A 20846-nucleotide genomic window follows, 5' to 3' on the forward strand; every position below is an offset into this window, starting at 1 on the left:
AGGAATGAGAGTACGGAATGGGGGTGAAAAAAAAGAGAAAAAGAAAGACAAAAGGAGGGGTGATCATCTGGGCCTCATCACTGGTTTTTTCACTCCTATCCCTGCTAGTCAGTTATATCTGTGTTTTGTGTGTGTCGTGCGTGAGAGTGTGTGTGTGTGTGTGTGTGCATAGGGGGAATGTGTTTCCACACTGAGGACATTCCCAGACGAGCTCTCTCAATACATCAGCACAGCGTCTGCCCTCTGACTGACCCTGATGGTTACACACCACACGAGTGTGTATGTGTGAGTGCACGCGCGTGCAACTGTGCACAAGTGCATGTTTTCAACGTGCATGTGTGTGTGTGTGTGTGTGTGTACCATTGATCAAGAGAGTGAGACCGTGGCTGCATGTGTTTGCATGTGAGATGTCATGTGCAAAAGTGGTGTGTGTGTGTGTGTGTGTGTGTGTGTGTGTGTGTGTGTGTGTGTGTGTGTGTGTGTGTGTGTGTGTGTGTGTGTGTGTGTGTGTGTGTGTGTGTGTGTGTGTGTTTGTGTGTGTTAGAGAGAGGCAGAAGGTTCTGCAGAAGGGACTCTTAACCATCAACTTAATCGCTACCAGAGGACACGCAGAGCAAAACTTTCACAGTCACCTTCTACTGCCTCTGCATGCACACACACACACACACACACACACACACACACACACACACACACACACACACACACACACACACACACACACACAGGCACGCACGCACGCACGCATGCAGTGGGAATGGGCCAGGCTGTGGAGGGTGTGTGATTTTGGCAGCCCGGTGGGACTTTCTTTGATGTGGGTCAGTCGGAACATTAAAGCCGGCCGGTGAGCTCGAGCAAACCACAGGCCCTGGGTTCGATTACTCTGCACCCAGCACAGGCCTATATTTAACAGTTAAAAAGGAAGAATAATTAAGTGACACTTGATGAGAGATGCAACTAAATCAATTCAGACTTTAACGAATAATTAGAAGTCAGTGTAACCAATTAATCCTGGGATGAGTATGTGTGCTTTGTTTGTCCAGTGAATAACTCCTGGTATCGCCAAAGAAAATGTTTTTGATTTGCAAAAGAATATTAGTTCAGTACCAATTTTATAACACTGTTAATTTCTTGAAAAGAAAAGAAAATCAAACATAAAAGCAGAGTGAAAACAGACTGTTTGAAGGAGCATGTAGTGAGAGGAATTGTGAAATGAGATGTTTTGGAAGAAAAAAAAATGAAGGAAGAGACATATGGGAGACGGAGGCAATGAAGAATGTATCGAAAGTGTCAGCGCAGTGTGTGTGTATGTGTGTGTGTGTGTGTGTGTGTGTGTGTGTGTGTGTGTGTGTGTGTGTGTGTGTGTGTGTGTGTGTGTCTGTGTCTGTGTCTGTGTGTGTGTGTGTGTGTGCCCTCCAGCAGTATAATGACCTGCTCTGAGACCACTCACTCCCCCTCCCGCATCCCCCTAAGGGCCCATAACCGCCATGCCGGGTCATTATGTGCCCGGTGGACGACTCAGTCGTACAGCACACAACTGCACAGCAATGCCACACCAGGAAAGTGGACACGGATGCTCCAAAATGGCTGAATTCATTAGCTGGGCTGAGCCGCTTCCTTAGGGCTAAGATGGTGCTCATTAAAGGGCTAAAGGAGGAAAAAAATGTCTTGTTTCACATTTTGTTTATCTTAAATCATGGACACTATGGAAGCGGAACATCAAATGAAACTGTAATTGCTGCCAAAGAAAATATCACAAGAAATATACAAGATATGCCATAACAACTAGACTGAGAAACTATTACTGTTTAGCTGGAAGTGTATATACTACAATATTATCAGTGTGTTATCTGTCGAGAAATAATAACAAGGACTGGATGCTCCGTGTCCGGTGTATCTGTGGTAGTAATGCAGTCTTAATGTTTTGCGTAACACCCCTGACTGCCATGTCTCCCCAACTTAGGCGTGATGTTGATGCTGATTTCTTCCTACAACTCTGGTCATGTCCCCTGTGAGACTGCATGCGCGTGCGTGTGTGTGTGTGTGTGTGTGTGTGTGTGTGTGCGAGGAACAAGGGCCCTGTGATGTCACATTCCTGCGCCGTGCGCGTGGCTCTAGTTTGGCCTCTAGGTTTTAAGAGGAAAGCTTTGAAACATTACACCATCCCACACAGTCACAGCCATGCGCACATATGCACACAGACACACGCACACACAGTCAAGGGCCAGCAGTAATACTGCCAGAGTAATAACCTTACAGACTTACTGATCTCCCTCCCTCCCGTTCTCTCACCCTCAAATCTTTATTTACCCTACTCTCCCTCTTTATCCCCCCCACCCCTCTCCCCTCGTTCTCCCTGTACCTTTCCCCCCGAATTTCAGCGCGTTTAACAAGCATTTAGATCTTAACCAGATGTTGTTAATGTAGCATGTCTAAAATACTAAACATCAACCCAGCGGAGAAGTTCTACAGCTCCTGCACAGGGCCTGGGAATAACTCACACACACATACCTACACATGAAACCTTCTGCACGTAACACACATTTACTCCCACACAGCTTTTAATGTATTTCTTCCACATAAGTCCACAGCCCACATGCGAACATGTAAACACACCAGCACAAGCAAACACACATGTCCATACTCCCAAATCTACTCACACCCAGTCATTTTATTTTTGAGAACATATTAGAACTTATTACACCAGCAAAAAAAAAAAAAAGGAATAAAAAAAATCTATTGTTTCAGGTTGACTCTGAAAGCCAGACAATAGGATTGTCACATTTAATTCGCTCCTGGTGTGAATGTCAATAAGTTGAACTGACAGAATAAGCTGAAAAAATGACTTTTGTGTAAAAAACGCTTGTATCAGCAGCTCCAAATTTGCTTTGTTGTTGTCAATTACGACTTCCTGAGACACTCCATTGTATTTTCTTTCGCTCAAATTGCCCGCTCCGCTGTCTTGCAGGCGACTAACAAAACACCTATTACTCTTTTGAAAAAAAAAAAAAAAAAAAAGGGTGGGGGGTGCGGGGGTGCAGAAAATCATATGAATAAACATACCCAAGATTAAAGGCTTGCATGTCTTGCTTGCTGCGCAGACAGAAACTGTTGTTTGGTGGTAAGAGGGTAAGAGGGGTTTCATTTCCAGTGCTTTGGGCGCTGAGGTGAAGGGTAGGAAGGAGGTGGGGGGGGCGGCGGCGTTGTTAATGATTCTTTAATGGCAAATACAAAAGGTTTTCACCGGACAAAAATATGGCTTCAAAAGGTTTAGTGATGAAAAAAAAAAAATTGCCGCAACACCTGGCCTTATACAATAGGTTAGCACACCTACTGTACACCTCCACACACACACACACACACACACACACACACACACACACACACACACACACACACACACACACACACACACACACACACACACACACACACACACACACGCGCGCGCACACTCACACACACACCTGCATCTTACACAACACCCATATTGCATTTCGGCTGTTTGAATCACCTTAGGCTGAGTAGGTGAATTGAGGAGGCGGCACGGCAAGCTTACTGGGGGATTTAGGAATAATTTGAAAAGAAGATTCCTCTCCTCTGTTTCATCTCCTCCCATCTCTTTCTCTTATTTTTCTGTTTTTCCTGGTCTTTTATGATTCCTCGGTCCAATATTTATCCAGGCCCCGATTATAAACATCTGGCCGATGGGGCAGCCTGCACGGCGGCAGCCGAAACACGCAGACACGCACGCACGCACACACACACACACACACACACACACACACACACACACACACACACACACACACTTGAAGAGTCACATACAAAGTGGAAATTTCACATACACTCTCCAACGTGACCCTGTCAGGTACAGACTGGAGAGAGGAAGGGAGAAACTGAAGGGAAAGAGAGAGGGATAAACAGAAAGGGAGACAGAAAGAGACAGAGAGAGAGAGAGCGAGAGAGCGAGAGAGAGAGAGAGAGAGAGAGAGAGAGAGAGAGAGAGAGAACTAGGAGCTGAGGGTTAATGGCCTTCCCATCTCTGTGATAAGAATTCATTCTGTTCTATTACCAGCACTTATCTACAGAGGCTCCTGTCTTTCTCCTCTCTCCTTCAAACACACATACACAAACGCACGCACGCACACACACACACGCACACACACACACGCACACACATGCACGCACAGACGCTGAGGCGCACGCACAACAAGGGTCCGAGATCAATAGATGAACCTAATGAAGAAAGCAGCTGTTTCTCGGCATACCTGCTCAACTCTATCAGCCCAACAAGATCTTCCTGCCTCATTCATCTGTCTATCTATCCATCCATTTATCTATTCACCTATCTATCTATCTGTCCATCTATTTTTCTATCTTTTCACACAGCTCTCCATCCATATAGTTATCCCGTCTGTTCCTGTGGGCCTCCATTTATCCCTCTATCGCTCCATCCATCACTACACTGGTAAACAAAGATACGAGCAGGATAGATATAGTTTGCAATTGACCAGACTGGTGCTTGTCATGTATTCAAGGTTTATTTATTTTCCGGGAACTAATACGAGGCCTGAAAATAGGGAATCTAATAAAATGGCTGCCGTGGTTTAAGAGAATGGTGGTGTGTGTGTGTGTGTGTGTGTGTGTGTGTGTGTGTGTGTGTGTGTGTGTGTGTGTGTGTGTGTGTGTGTGTGTGTGTGTGTGTGTGTGTGTGTGTGTGTTTGAGTGTATGCTTAAAATAGGCCTGTGACGGGCAGTGGCCAAATGGATAATGCTTAAACAGATCTTTATCCTATTGGGCTACTGTCCCGTTTTTAGCTGCATAAAACCATCTGCTTTCAGAGCAACCAAAAAACAAGACTGTAATCCCAGATGGGAAACAAAACAAAACAAAGGTTTGGGTAGATTGAAAGGCTGGATAAAACACATCATACGAACTAAAGTATTTTATCAGTTAATTCACTATGAAAAATAACAGTTCAGTTCAAAATGGATGAAAAAAACTTGAATTTATAAAATTACACATTTCTAATCGTTCACAAAAATAAAATGCCGCAAGAAACTAAAGGAGCCGAACCTAAAGGTTACATTTTTCTACATATTTTCACTGCTCTTCAATGGCTACATTCTTTCCTGATGGATACTTCTGTTGAGCCCGTAAGCACCATATAGCATCCATTAGCACTTCACAATTTCATACATGTCATGTCTTTTGATATCCAGCATGTGTAAAACAAAAATGTGGGTATCATCAGAGCCTAATATATTCTGGGGCTACAGAGGATGAAAGAACTCTTCAGAGTGACCAAAAAGAAAGAAACAAAAAAAAGAAACAAATCAAACATAAACACACAAAAAAATATCTTTAAGCCAAAATATTCATTACGTTGCTCAGAATTAACTCCGAAATGACTACAAAGAAACCTGTGTTCAAATGCAGAGCGCACACATACAAGAATGCGTGGACCTGGGGCCCGGAGATGGTATTGCACTTCCCTGGAGATGGTATTCACAGACAGTAACAAATAAGGAGTGTTGGCTTTCCTCTGACTTTCTCAAAAACATGCAAAAAATGTCCATTTCATTACTGCCTAAACAATGTCATATGGGCCCCCACTGGCCCTAATAGAAGCAGACAAAGACAGAGCTGCACACATATGCTTCGAATAAATCAGATTACTGGGGGAGAGAGGGGGAGAGAAGGAGTGAGAGAAAGAGGGAAAGAAAGAGAGACACCGCCAGACACTTAGAGGATTGACAATATTCCTTTTTCTTGCTACCTCCACCCGCTTTTTTTCTCCCCCCTTCCTCTTTCCCTCACTCCCCCAATGGGATCTGTTTTAGATTTGAGCCAGTGCTCGAGCCATATCTCTACCTTATCTCTGCTAGCCGTCAGAAAACAGAAAGCTCCATGTTTCCATGCATTAGACTCCCGGCCCCTGACACGCCACTTGAAAATCTCACAGCCCCTCAAAATGGCTGAGCGGGGGGAAAAGAAAACAACCAAAACAGTGAATATATCATTTAATCAAATGAAATGCAGGTTACAGCCGCTGCATTGATATCATTTAAAAAAAAAAAAAACATTTTTTCCAGGAGTGTGCTCTTCTACTGTGTCATATCAAAGAAAATGTCAGCCGTGAAAATTATGGAAATGCATTTTGGCATTGTGACAACAAATGTCACCCAAAATCCCCCAAAATGAGATCACTGTTTGAAAGCCAGCGAGCGTCATTAGCTGTATTTGAAGATCCATCAGGATTTAAGTGGCTTTGACAGTTTTCACCTCTTGACCACCTCTGGATATCAAACCCCATCAAGACATCCTGTTGTGTTTTTGGCTCCAATTATGTCAAAGAACTCTTAAGATGACTGCAGAAAGAATTATTGATTCTGCTTAAAGTTGCTACAAAAAACAGAAGGCGGGGGAAAAAAAAAAAAAACTTGGACAGGGTGTGGAATATGTTAACAATTTGAAGAAAAAGGAAAAATCTATATTCAAATGACTTCTCGTATTGATTTATAATTAAGTCTTAATTGCGGCTCGGCTTGGACTTTCAAACTGCCCTGTGACAAAAGCAGAGGAAGAAGATAGCAGAACATTATTGATACACCTTAACAGTGGTGGTCGCCAAGACATTGATTCAGCCATTTTGCTGTGTCTTTGGCATGCACGTGCAATATAAATGCACATGCATTTGAGGCAAGACACACACACACACACACACAGGCAGGCAGGCACACTCCGCCCACACACACACACACACACACACACACACACACACACACACACACACACACACACACACACACACACACACACACACACACACACACACACACACACACACACACACACACACACACACACTTGCATGAACAAACAAATGCGCACTTAAGTGAACTAACACAGCATAATTAACCTTCATCCGGGAAAAGTCAGCACTATCTTGTCTGGAAACTTGACTGTACATATTAATGCATATTAATGTGTGTGTGTGTGTGTGTGTGTGTGTGTGTGTGTGCGCGCGCATCTATGGCAATTAAACTATTAAGTGTGGAACTGATTGACTACATATGGGATGGTAGGTCTTATTAGACGCCACAGATTTATTGTTATTTAGAATAATAAACAATAATATTCAACATTTATTAGTGATTTAGTAGAGAGTTCAGTGTGAGTGCCATCCTTTCCTGTAGTTCCACCCATGCGAGGGGTTCATGTTCAAAACTGTGTCTGTATTTGTGTGTGCGTGTGTGTGTGTGTGTGTGTGTGTGTGCGTTCGTCCCCACGGGCCTAATCAGGTATCAGATACCTTTTGTTTTGGGAGCTCATTGATGGATGAAATCTTTATCTGTGCTATTGATCAGGAGGGTGCGGGTCCTAAACTGTCTGTCTAGCTGCCTGCCTGCTCTAGCTCTAACAAGATTGCCAGGGCCGAGTATATCAGTTAACATTTAATCAATGGCAGCTTAAGACACTGGGGCTAAGGGAAAGAAGCCCACCGCTTCAGCCCCCTGCCCCAAACCATTACTAGGGATTGAAGGGGAGCAATATGTTGGGGTGGGGGGGTTTGAAAGGTGGGTTCCACATGATTACAAGGGATTGGGTCTGGTTGATCACATGCCTTCAGGGGACAGAGGTGTGTGTGTATGTGTGTGTGTGTCTGTGTGTGTTTGTGCCTCTGTGTTTACAGGCATGCATGTGCTAGCTTGTCGATACATGTTAATACGTCAAAAACGCCAGGGGGAGTGGTGTGTGCTCGGCTTTCCTCTGCCGCCCTGTATAAAATAGGAAAAACTGAATGAAGTGACTGATGTATTAGAAAAAAAATTACCATTCAAATCAAGTGAAGGCTTCAAATTGAACATTCCTGTGCTAAAAAAAAAAAAGAAAAAAGCATTCACACACTGCATCAGGGAGATATGACATATCAGGCAATGCATGATTTTTTTTTTCTGCCACGCTTGCGAAAAGCCCCCTGATGGTGAAATGCAAAAGAGAAGAGTCAGCAAAAAAGAAATATGATCAGTTAAGACTTTTTTCCTGCTTTTTTATCTTTTTTTTTTTTACCATCAGCTCATCTCACTGCAAATGAAACCCCATCAGATCTAAGGGGCAGATCCTTCGTCTTCCATCTTCAACTTTTCCCTTTCATTTTCTTATTCATGCAGTAGCCACGCGTCATGATCATCAAATCCCATTTTGTCAACTTAACATTCACTTGCATGTTTGCCGTGTGTGTGTGTGTGCGACTGCGTGTCTCAGATTGTGCGAAAGAATGTGTGTGTGTGAGCGTTTGTCAGGGGGTTGCGCTGATGGGGGAAGCCCCTCTCACGTCCCTGTCTTTCGTCCAAAGCCTAGGAGATTCCCACCACCAAAAATCAATGTGTGTGAGAGCATATGTGCTGCTGTGTGTGTGTGTCAAGGTTTTGTAAGACAAATCTCTCCAGCGTGCGCCGCTTTAGTGCTATTGAACCAGGCTTCGATCACTCGGCCACTGTGAATAATGCAAGGGAGGCTACTGCTCACTTACAGCACAGGATGCTTGCATGTGCGTATGTGTGTGTTGCCTGTGCACGTGTGTGTGTGTGACAGGATGGCCCTCTTTCGTCCATGCAAATGCAACAGGGCAGTTCTTCGACGTTCCTCCACTTGGCCCTCTTAATCTCATGTCAGATACAGGAACTCCCACATTGATACTGTCTCTTTGAGTGTGTACGCCAAATGTGTGTGCGTGCGTGTGTGTGCGCTGGAGGCTCCTACAGTAGACTGGAGGAGCTTAACTCAACCGGACAGCTCAGGCCTGCACTTTGACACACCCTGACTCATTACATACAGCCGGCACACAGTGGAATATTGTCATTAAAAAAGACAATTAGATATGAAGTCAAGGGAGCATCACTTACACACAGACACACACAGAAACACACACACATACGCCTGCGAACACACAGTGCAGAAAATATAGGTGAACACACGCGCCTTCATATCCCCAGGTATATGAAGCAGAGATATTAATAATCGCGATGCTGTGGAGTAATTAAAATGATTCCAAATGATGAGACTGTGTCTGTGTGTGTTTTGAGCGTGTGTGTTTTTCTGTTAATTAAGCTGAATGATTTGATGTGACACAAAGCATAATGCTTTAATGGTGTCCTATACTTGATGTGGCTGCAGGGGACGACAGTTGATGAGGCTATAGGGAGAGACAGCTGGGCACACACAAAAACACTAACACACACGCACACACACATAAAACAGATACAGCTGCTCATTGGCCCTGCCTGAGAGGGGCATCCCCCCCCCAACATAATTATCTGTGTCATCACTTATGAAGCAATTAAACAAACATCAGTTCCTATTTCCTCTCCCTCCATCTCTTCACTCCTCCTCTTCTGCATCTCTGCTCACTCCCGGTATCGCTGCTCCTATCGCTGCTCCTCCACTCCATGTATTTAATCCTCTCCTCTGTTCTCCTCTCCGCTCATCTTCCTCCCCTCCTGTGTGACTCCAGACAAGGTTTCAATTTCAGCATGCTGATTGTCTCATTGCCGACTCTATGCATGTCTAACACTTACTGGCACTCTGGGGACCGCCAATACACACCATAGAATGCCTATTACACTCCCACACGTTTCTGGTGAGTGTGTGTCCGTGTGTGTGTGTGTGTGTGTGTGTGTGTGTGTGTGTGTGTGTGTGTGTGTGTGTGTGTGCGCAAGGGGTGATGAGGGTGTAAAATGCCTATTACGCTGAGAGTCTGGTCTCTCTTACACTGGAGAGAATTCTCTGGCGCCTAAAGAGCAGAAAATTGCAACGCTCCTCTTCCTCACTCCCCATTAACCTGCTTTTGAAACAAAGGCCTGGCCTAGGTGTGTGTGTGTGTGTGTGTGTGTGTGTGTGTGTGTGTGTGTGTGTGTATTCCTGCCCATTAGCCTTGTGCACCATCATGGGTGAAGCACCTTGTGTGCCCAACCAAGCATACAGCAGAATCGTTTCTGCTTAAACCTTATGCTTGTTTTTTTTAAATTTCTGTTTTACTTCAACACCTTGTATGGGCTACTTCTTGCATTGTGTACTTTTATCTAACACCATCTTCATGTGTCATAAAAAAAAAAAAAAGTATTTCTGTGCCCCTACATGAACTTGTCACTCACTTTTTTTCTTCCATCTTTCCCTTCTTCATAAAAAAAAAAAAAAAAACTGCTAGAAGAGATAGTATCTCTTCAAGAGCTTCGAGATGACTAAAGCAGCGGGCATATTTGTCTAATTTGCACAAAGACTTCCACATCAAAGCACAAATCAAGACCCATGCTCATTCAATGGATTTTTATCAGTCTATCCATTTCTTGTTCTTTTTTCCCAGCGCCCCTTTTCTCCCTCTGTCACATTCCTCTTTCTCTCTCTCTATTTTCGGAGCGTTATTAGGACATGATAAAAGCAAAAGGGATGTCATGACACAGGACCCCCTGTTAGCATTAGGAGGTGGGAGAAAAAACGAACGAGTGAACGGGGGGGAGAAAAAAGATGAAAGAGATTTGTCTGGAAATGATTGCTCACAAGGCATTGATTCTCTGCTTTAATCTCACACAGTGTGCTCAAATTTCCTATTAGGGAGATGAAGAAAAGAAGCGAGAGGGAGATGGGTCTTATTCAGATAGGTGGGGAGGTGAAACTTGGCATGTCTCTCAGTGTATCTTTGGGCAGACAAAACATACATTTCCCTTTTTCTGGAGAGAGAACTAACGTCCAGAATGTTTCTCTTTTTCATGTGCTGTTAAGCCATTAGTCTGCAGTAAGTAAACATTGAAGAGAAACTGCTATTGCTACCTAAATGCTGGAGGGCCTCTCTCGCACTCACAGGATAAGCCACTGACAGCTGCTATGACTGCAAAGCTTCCTCCGGTTAGCGACGATTAGCCTTAGCCTATAGGTAATCAATAACTGCTATCAATTCCATACCTCCTATTGATGGATGAGGAAAAGGAAATGGAGAGAAGAAGGGAGCAATAGAAAGGATAAATTCTTTGCTCTTGTGAGGACCGGCAGATATTCTACCTGATAATACTACTTCATTATGCTGCTGCTTTTTTTTTTTTTTTTTCTTTGCGTGTGGATGGATGTGAATGTGTGTGCATATAGGCTGCCTTCAATGTCCATCTGTGAATTGTATCATCGCCGTCTGAGATTAGTGGCTGCTTGGACCCAGTGAGCGTATTGCCTGGTTACCGTGGCTCAGGCTACACACAACCCTCCTCCCATCACTGGATTGTTTGTCTTAATGCTGTGTGACATGGCCCATTGTTTTGTCCATCTGTGGTTAAGAGTCAATGGACAGGGGGTGTATGAAGGGATCGAGGAGGGAAAAGAATGGAGGTGAGGGAGGAAAAAAATAAGGAAGAACAGGAGGGGGATGGGGGGGGGGTTGAAAAGGGGAAAGAAAAATAAGTTTGGGGGGACAATTGCTGAGAGGTGAAAAAATATGGAAAGAGAAAGGTCAAAAAGAACCTGAGAGTAAAAGGAGAACATGCAATAACCCTGTGATTTCAAGTCTGGTCCTCAGACTTGACATTCACTGCTTCCTTTTCCAGGAGCCTTCCGAAGGCTTTGGGTTCCATATGGAGCGGGGCCTTAAGCTCTTTGTGATATCACTGACGTGAAAGACGTCCCGGCCCTGTGACGCTAGTCCCCTCTTCAAAGGGTTAAGTCATATTTAGTATGCGTCCTCAGAGCCCCACAGCTTTGTATTGTAAATAAGACTAATGTGGCATTGGTCAGGTATGCTAATTCAGATAATCAGTGCAATTTCTGCAAATTATAACTGTCAGTGTGGTGGGCACAGAACCTTGGCGGAAAACATGAGGGAACAATTTAGCTCGGGTAATACCCCTCCACCAAAGAGCTGCTCAACTCAAAGAAAAACAATCGGCCTGAGCCCATACCGCCCCGACACACCATTTCAAAAATAGTTTATGGTGAACGAGGTTCATTTTTTTTCTGAGGCACAAGTCAGCCTGTTGCCCATTTTTCTCTATGTGCACACACAGACCGCAGAGTAATTATAATTTGCTTGGATGGAATTATTCAAAAAATGACCACATCTTTTACTCCCACTGCCATAGAGAATATGGTTTTGGGAAATTTGGGGTAAATTGCTACTTGCCGAAAATATAATAATATACATATATGAATGTGTCTTATTTTGATTTGACAAATGATTTAAAATGCAGTGTATTGTCTCCAGCTAATTGCACGGCAATAAAAAAGTACATACTCAACTGAAATCCTTTGGGGTCAAATCACATCACTCTCATCAGAATAGTTTTTCCCAAGAACTGCATTTTTACTCATGGTGGGCACATAAAATAACATTCCAAGTTTTTATTATGCAAGGAATGAATGAACCCCATGTGACTGAAATCTGTGGACATTACCTTTTACAGTAAGTAACTTCCAGTTGCACAGTAAATGAAAAAGAAAAGGTCACAAACAAATTACTGCATTTAATCATGTGTATGTAAGCAAATCAATATGCGCTATAATTGGTTGTCTTAACCTATTAAAGCCAGTACTAAATACAGATATCAAATGGATAACTAGATGGGAGGGATTACTCTTGAAACAGTATTTTAAAATAAAGGCAAAAGTATCTTGTGATGAGCTTGTCAGCTGCAACTCACCATCCCCGTTCAAACTTGAAAGAGAAAATGGCCACCGCTATACTAGCGCCAGCGGTTAGCTAGATCTGGGTGTGTGTCGCATCCTTTCTCTCACTCCTCTGGCCATCCATGACTGTTTATGTAATGGCCACAAATTACTGAGACAAACCCTGGAAATAGACTTCTGTCTGAGGAGAGACCTTTCTTTAAAAAAAAAAAAAAGAAAAAGAAAAGAAATAGAAAAAGAAAAAGAAAAAGAAGAGAACCGCTGGAATGGCAAAACCGCCACCCAGAGGAAAAAAAAAGTAGAAGATGAGGGAGTGAAAGTGAGGGAGGAGGGAAAACCTAATACCTCAAAAGATGCTTCGGTGTCATCACATTGAAATGCTTTTTTGGAAGGCGGCAAAGCCCTTCCCCACACTGACAACCCGCTGATTGTTTTCAGTGTTTTCGGTGTTTCGACTGAGTTGAGACACGGTTGTCGGGCGCGTTCAGAAACAAGTGAGGTGGCACACTCTACTCCATCCATGCTCCCTCCTTTCTGGATGCAGACAAACACATCGACATCCACACGCGAGCACATATAAGGACAATAAGAGTCCATTAAGCTCAGTTTTTAGCCTACAGCTGCTATGTAAATGGTTAGCAAGGCTACACTAATTTGACTCGGACCAAGAATGTCCCAGAGCCTTATCACTCAGAGAAAACAAAAGGCTCTGGACACACTCACACACCCACACACACACGATAAAAGTGTTGTTGGTCTCTCTAAGTCAGAGGAGGTCTTTTGTTTAAAAGGGGGATTCAGACAAAGAGGGTCCTCTCCCTCCCTCTTTAATGCATGTCGGGTGGTGGTGGTGGTTTCTGAGGGTGAGGAGAGGAGGGTAAAGAAGGATGGAGAAGTGTGGGTGGAGGGGTGGTGGAGGGATGGATGACAGGCTGGGCTCTCAGAAATAATTACCACCATAAGATCCCATCTCCCTTTTCCTTTTTGTGAGGGACCGAGGGAGCAAGGAAGGGAAAAGAAAAAAAATAATGACAGAAAGTAGAGTATGTAGAGAAGGCCCTATGTTTCTACTTGGTATGAGGAGCTTTACACATGATGGAGCACATGAGCTAATGGGCAAGGATGCACACAGAGAAAAAGCACACTAATTCACACACACACACACACACACACACACACACACACACACACACACACACACACACACACACACACACACACACACACACACACACACACACACACACACACACACACACACACACACACACGCACACACACACACACACACACACACACACACACACACACACACACACACACACACACACACAAACACACGCACACACACACACACACACCTCCTCACAATGTTCTTAATGTTGAAACAAATGAAAAAGAGGGCCAGGACAAAACCCACGACGGAAAACTTGCTGCAGCGACTTCAAAGGCTGTTAATGTTTCCAAAAAATTCAGCTAAACAAATTGTTCAAATTATAAAACTGATGATGGAATACCCATGACTCTCAATCTGTCATAATTTTTCTTTTTTCACTTGAGTTTAACTAAAAAAAAACCTAAAAAAAACCTATTCAGATCTTAACTTTATTACAGTGTGGAGGAAAACAAATCTAATTTTTCTAATCACTTTTGGACAATCCTCAAAGCAAAATGGCCTCCACATCTTCCTTGTTGAGAGGCAAATCATTTACGCTCGCTCTTGTGATGCAAACTGGCATTTTCGTATAAACCCAATATACTTCATTATTTATAATTGTACACAGAGAGGGATGGTTTATCTCAGAAATGTGGACACAGTGGGCCTTTTGTCTCTGAAGGACACTGCTGAAACATCATGGTGAAAAGTTTTTACTGTATAGACGGTGAATGTTAACTCTCGCTCATGAAAGGAGATATGTTGACTCAGACGTGCACTTCACTTAATTCACAGTAGTGTTTATATACTATGTTAAAATGTGCTTCCCAACCTTGGGACTTGGGCCAGAGGTCACATGGGTGGACCCAACGCTTTTCTTGCTCTATGAGTACCAAGTTTTGACTTTGTACATGTAAAAAAAAAAAAAACAACTAACTTTGAGAGTTAAAAAAAGTTAAAAATTGGAAATTTGATTATTCATTTAATTCCAAACTTCGCTATGTTTTCCAAATGCAATCTGTGGAATTTAGAGATAAGAACTGCTGGTTACCTGACAATGAATCTCAGAACAAGGCAACAGAACAGAAGGTTTTGTAACTATTACAGGCAGTCATGAGCACATGCATTAACATCCACACAATGCAGCAAAAGTGTTGCTTGCACACCCCTGTCTTTGTTTAAAACACCTATACCCTTGCGGTGCGTCTCTGCAGTACTGTATCCTTAATAAGGCCATAAAATCAGCATCAAAATTGTTTAATGAAAGCCATTCACATGTACATAAAGTCCAGAGCATTAGAACTCTTATTCCCAAATGAGCCTATAATTATCTGGCTTGGTGCCAAGTCCCAGGCTTTAAGAGAAAGATACCGGTCAGCACTTAAATTAATCTTTTTCATACCAGTCTCTAATGAACAGAAAGTGCTCGAGTCAGGAGTTGCAGCCCCAGAAAACTAACAGCATGCATACACATGCATGGGTACACAAACAGACGGTCCTTAAACCCAACACTGGCTGAAAATGTTGCCTACTATAGAGCCTTTCCCATTGGCTAAAACACTCACGCCATCTATCACTGCAAGAGCCCCGAGCAGTTATAATTTACCTTTTCTTCGTCATAACAACGCGGTATGCAATGTTAGCATGTGTTATTGTGTAATCTGAAACTCAAAGAGCACAAGTAAAAAAAGAACGGCTAAAAATAAACAACAACAGAAAACCGAAGCGCTCTGTTTTACTGCAAAAACTGTAGAACAAGAACACAACCCTGGTTTATTACACCAACTCTTGGCGTTTGATCTCTCCCCGACACACTCGTACTTCACGCTCTACCAACACCTGCCAAACACTTATGGGCAATAAGGAAATGCCTTTGAAACGTTTACCGTGTACCTTGTGAAAGAATACTGTTGTTCACAAAAAAATTATATAGAGTGGGCAAAAGGAGGGCATCCAAAAAAAGAGTGGCGTAGCATTTTGGACGCCGGCAGTGTCCGCTTAAGCTTTGCACTCGCTTCCACATGGAAATTCAGCATGTGCCATCAAAGCCAAGGTATAAAACCAGGGCCCATGCTACAAATATGGTATGTTTTAAGAGTGGAACATTTGAAATAGGTGCAGCGGGTAAATATTGCTTTTGACAGGTTTAAAACCTGGTTGTGCTCGCTGGTTTTGAGATGTTAAAAAAGAAAAAAAATGGGGGGGGGGGGGGGGGTGCTGGCTGGTGTTTTGGATTTACAAAACAAAACGGACAGGAGCAGGAGAGTGTGGGAGATGGAATAAGCAGGACAAAAAAGGAGAGAGAGACACATAAAAAGAAAGCAGAGAAACAAGGGGGTGGGTTGAGGGCCATGTTAAATGTAAGGTAATGATTTATCTAAGCATGCTTTTCTGCTAGACCCCAAATCTCACCGAAACTTTGATCCATGTGTAATTAAAACCACACGCTCACCGGCAATGGTCTCCATTTCAGGACTGGGAGCTCTTCTGCTATTTGTGTGCGTGTGCGTGTGCGTGTGTGTGTGTGTGTGTGTGTGTGTGTGTGTGTGTGTGTGTGTGTGTGTGTGTGCGTGTGCGTGTGCGTGTGCGTGTGTGTGTTGGGATCCACATATGTTTCTAAGCGCTGGGGCTCCATCTGGTTTAGGAGTACATGTACAGTATAAACAGGACACTTTGGGGAGCACAGATTGATGGTGAAATCCACACACAGGCTGACACACGCTCATACACACATACACAAACGCATGGATTAATGCGACGCTGGAATGCTATTTAAAATGTGTTACCCCCCACCCCCCTGCTCTGCACTACCACCCCACCCCACCCTGCTCTCCCCGCTCCTGCAGGTCAAGCAAAGCAAAAACAAGTTAAGCGCTCATTTTCTCCCGGCAGCATTAACATAGGGATGACTAAATAATGGACCCTGACTCTCCGTCTTCTGGTTTAAATTACAGAACAGCCCCCTCCCCTTACACCCTGCAACCCCTCACCAACCATCCAACCCCCACTCAAAGAAAAACGATTAATCTTTTTTTTTTTTTTTTTTTTTGTCTCTCTGAATGTTTTACAGTTCTGTTACACTTATTAGCTGCTGGCAGGACGGAGACTCTTAAATGAAAGCCAAATTGCTTTGGTCATGAGAAAGGAAATGAAAGCTCACTCCAGGGAGAGACTGTGTAGCCATAGCATATGCGTGTGTTTGTGTGTGTGTGTGTGTGTGTGTGTGTGTGTGTGTGTGTGAGAGAGAGAGAGTAATGTATGTGTGTGAGGAACATATGTGTGTACAGGCCTTTGAGAATGAGATCCTCCCAAGGTGAAATTTCATAAGCTGACTGCCTGCCTGGGATGTCCCTGTGCACAGGACAATGTGTGTGTGTGGGTGTGTGTGTGTGTGTGCGCGTGTTTGTGTGTGCGTATGTGTGTTTCAGATATAAGCGCGGCAGCCTAATAGGAACAGTATGCTCATTTTGGAGAGATTAGGAGGAATGGACGGGTCTGTTTCGAGAGACGTGATCTGGATAGGAGAGAACGAGGCAGGGAGCGAGAGAGGATTGTCAGAATGAAAAGGGAGTGGTGCAAGAAAAAAAAAGGGATGAAAGGGTTGTAATGAGTGAAACAAAGGATGGATTTGAACTGGGGGGGGGGGAAAGAAAACAGATCACTACAACTACCAAAGGCAGATATAACAAAAAGTCTGTGTGTAAATTGCAGAGGGAGTGGAAACCAGGTGACACAATAGGAGACAAAAAAAATAAAAAAAAGACGTTTGAACGTGCACAGACCTTGACTGGCACATTCTTTGACATGGAACAGCTCAGGGAAGCTCAGGCCATCCTCGTCTCCTCCCAGGCCTTGCTGGTGGAGCTGGAGTTTCCTCAGTCCTTCGTTCTGCTGGTGGCGAGCTGAGCGGGCGTGCTGCACCAGGTTGAGGCGGGCCTTGGTCGAGTAGTCGCACAGCGTGCAGTAGTAGACGCACGACTCCGATCCGTACGCGCCGTCCTGCTTCTGCAAGTACTGCGGAACAGAGGAGCGTGGATGTTAAGATTTGAGTGACAACGTCTCAGCCAATCCCTACAGCGAGTGTGAGGTTCCTAAACATGAGTACGCCGGCACTAATCTTTCAAGGATTTTCACATAAAAATGATGAACCAACTAAGTTTGAGGGCAAATAACTACTAAGTGACTCTGGAACTCCAATTGTGACTTGTGGTGACGCGATGAAGCAGTAACAGATGCAGCTTTAAAGAGCGGCCGTAAGTTCACACACTGCACACAAATTACCCGGATATGTTCGATGCGATGAAAAGATTGAAAACACACAAAAAGTCGGATAAGGGGTTGAGTTCGGAGCACAGGTTTTTGTCTTTAACGTGCGCATTGTCCGGCTCTGCTTATTGTTGGCAGCTGCGGGGGTTTCTCATTCAACGTGTGCTGTCAGTTGCAAGCCCTTAATTTCCAGTTGCCTCTTTAATGGCATTGCAGCCATGCAAGGCTACCCCCTACCTCGACTCCTGCCCTCAGTGTGCGTAGGTGCACAAGCGCGCGCACGCGCACATTCGCACGGCCCCCATTCCACCTTGCCCTACTCCCATACACCCAGTCAAGCCAAGCATATCAAGTGTGCTTCTGTTGTTGCTGCCGGGCTAATGAACAATGCACAAAAACAAAAGACCAGGCCAAGCTTTTATTATCTGATCCTCTGTGGAGGGAGGGAGGGGAGAGAGAGAGAAAGAGCAAGAGCAAGAGAGAGAGAGAGAGAGAGAGAAGGAAAAAAAACAGAACGCAGAGCAAAAAGGAGAGCAAGGCAGAGACAGAGACACCGAGGTGGCTCACAAAGGTTAGTTTACACTTTGGTAAGATTTATTCATACGCGGGAAACAGGTGCACGGTTCTGTGCATGATTTAATACACATAATGATGTGTGCATCTGCGTGTGTTTGTGTTAGTATTACCCCCCCCCCCCGTCTCTCATGTCTTCCTACAGGAAGACGCTTCTTTCCTGAAGCACAGGAAAAGTTAGCCAGGTAATATTTCCTTCCGAGTGTTGCTGCTCGGGCGTTATATGGAGCGAGGAGGAGGAGGAGGGCCTGCAAAATGTATGAGTGTGTGTGTGCGCGCGTGTGGTGGGAGGAGTGGAGTGCAGGTGTGTGAGTTCTAACCCCCGCACCCCTCCTCACCCTCTTCCTCCTTTGACAAACAGGGATTAGCAACATAGCTACAGCCGCTAACACATCTTTTCTCTCTGTCTCTCCCTCTTTCTTTCTTTTGTAGGAAATCTTGCGAGGTTTTTCTCACGAGACGGTGGGACGTCCCCTCGCAGTCAGAGGCCCTTTCAGAAGTCTTAAGTTTTAATTAAGTCAGAGTTGTCAGAAGAAAGCTCCCCTAGTCCAGAGCTCAGGGCCATTAATTACAGCTATCTTTGTTTCTCTCTGAAAGGAGGCCTCCCTTGCTCTTTCTCTCTCCCTCTTTCTTTGCTTCTTTTCTTTCTTCCCCTCCCTCCCTCATAGGAGATCTGGGCTGCTGAACCATACTGTGGAAACCACACAGACGTGTGCTGCAGAAGCAAACATGCATACATCAATTCCATCAATGAGGAGAACTTGAATTCATGTCTTTAAAAAAAACAAACAAAAAAACTTGTTGGGTCATTTTCTGACCCAACATTGAGTTCTTAGGACTTTACCAATCATCTTGCAGTTTAAAATGGATTTCCATAGCAAAGTCATTATTCTATACACAAGACACAAAAGCTTTTATTCTATGCTCTCCGCATCCCCATTTTCATTCATTCAGTCATCCATTATTTCTCCAGAACAGAAAACAAGAACACTTTATACTGCTGCTTAGTATTTGTTCTTTCTCCTTTTAGCAGTATTCTGGACATTCACATATTTTCCATGACATTCTCATAGAAAAGGGAACCACTAAGAATTGAATAAAAAGAACTGAAAGCAGCCCCTAGAAATTTGAATGGCAAACTAGTAATCACACAAGGTCTTTCTATTCTCCACTGACAACCTTTAGTATACATTAATAAATACCATGTGAGAAGAGTGCACTGGAATTGGCGACTGCGTGTTGCATGTGCGCGCGCAAACACGGTCCCGTTCTGAGCAGAGACGGTAGCCACAGTTAAGAGTCTTATCAGCAAAAAAGGCTTCATAGGAATAATCCTTGATAGTTTACAATGGCTACCAATGATATAGCCAGTAGTAGAATAGCACTGCTTTAAAATGTACCTTTTTATATAACTCAGCTGTGGTCTAAATATGTACCACGCATCACTCAATGTCCTAGCGTACAATGTAATGTTTTAAGGATGTGAGGCTTCAGCAGAGAGTAGCTGAATGATATACTTGGGGTTGAACTGGGCTGCCAGATAGGTTTAGGCCTAATATTAATTCTCTCCCCATCAGCACATTCCAGAGGGTTTGTTTAAGACCTAAACTAGAGGGCTGTCTGTCGCTCTCTGGCACTCTGCAGGCCTGAAAGGCAGGCGGTCTGGTGATCACAGGCCAGAACATCCATGATTTATGAACTTTTAAAGGAGCGCTTTGACTCCTGCCAGGCGTGGGCTGTGTAATGCATATTCAAACACACAAACACACTGTTCCTGCTCCTGGGTTTGCACCCGTGTGTGTCTGCCTGCAATGTGCATGTGATTTATGCTACAGCTGATTTGTATGTGTATGGGCTGTACATACATTTTCCATCGAGTGTCTTTGTGTGCAAAATGTCAAAAAAAAAAAAAAAGGACCATCCTTGTCAATATGGCACCTCTCCTGAGAGCCTGCTGGTTAATTGTTGGGGATTAGTGTTTGGCAAACAACCAACTCAGCTAACACTCCCTGTGGGCCAATCAAGATCAGCTAAACAGTTCTCCCTGGGTAGACCTAAACATGACATAGACATCCCTAGATGGTGGAGGAGGTGCAAACACACACTCATAGACAAAGAATGCAAATGACGACACCCAGGACTTCCTGTTTGCCTGTCAAAAACACAACAGCCCTGTCGATG

General features: G+C 44.0%; 1 protein-coding gene across 1 annotated transcript in view; it reads right to left on the reverse strand.

Moving 5' to 3' along the window:
• Window positions 1-20846, reverse strand: part of zfhx4 (zinc finger homeobox 4) — an 82852-nt gene that overhangs the window by 21771 nt on the left and 40235 nt on the right. The window contains exon 6 of the mRNA XM_080489845.1: window positions 17609-17840. Within this exon, the coding sequence (XP_080345971.1) occupies window positions 17609-17840 (232 nt within the window). The remainder of the gene's footprint in view (window positions 1-17608; window positions 17841-20846) is intronic.

Source organism: Lipophrys pholis, assembly GCF_963383615.2.
Source record: "Lipophrys pholis genome assembly, chromosome: 20".
Lineage (NCBI taxonomy): Eukaryota > Metazoa > Chordata > Actinopteri > Blenniiformes > Blenniidae > Lipophrys > Lipophrys pholis.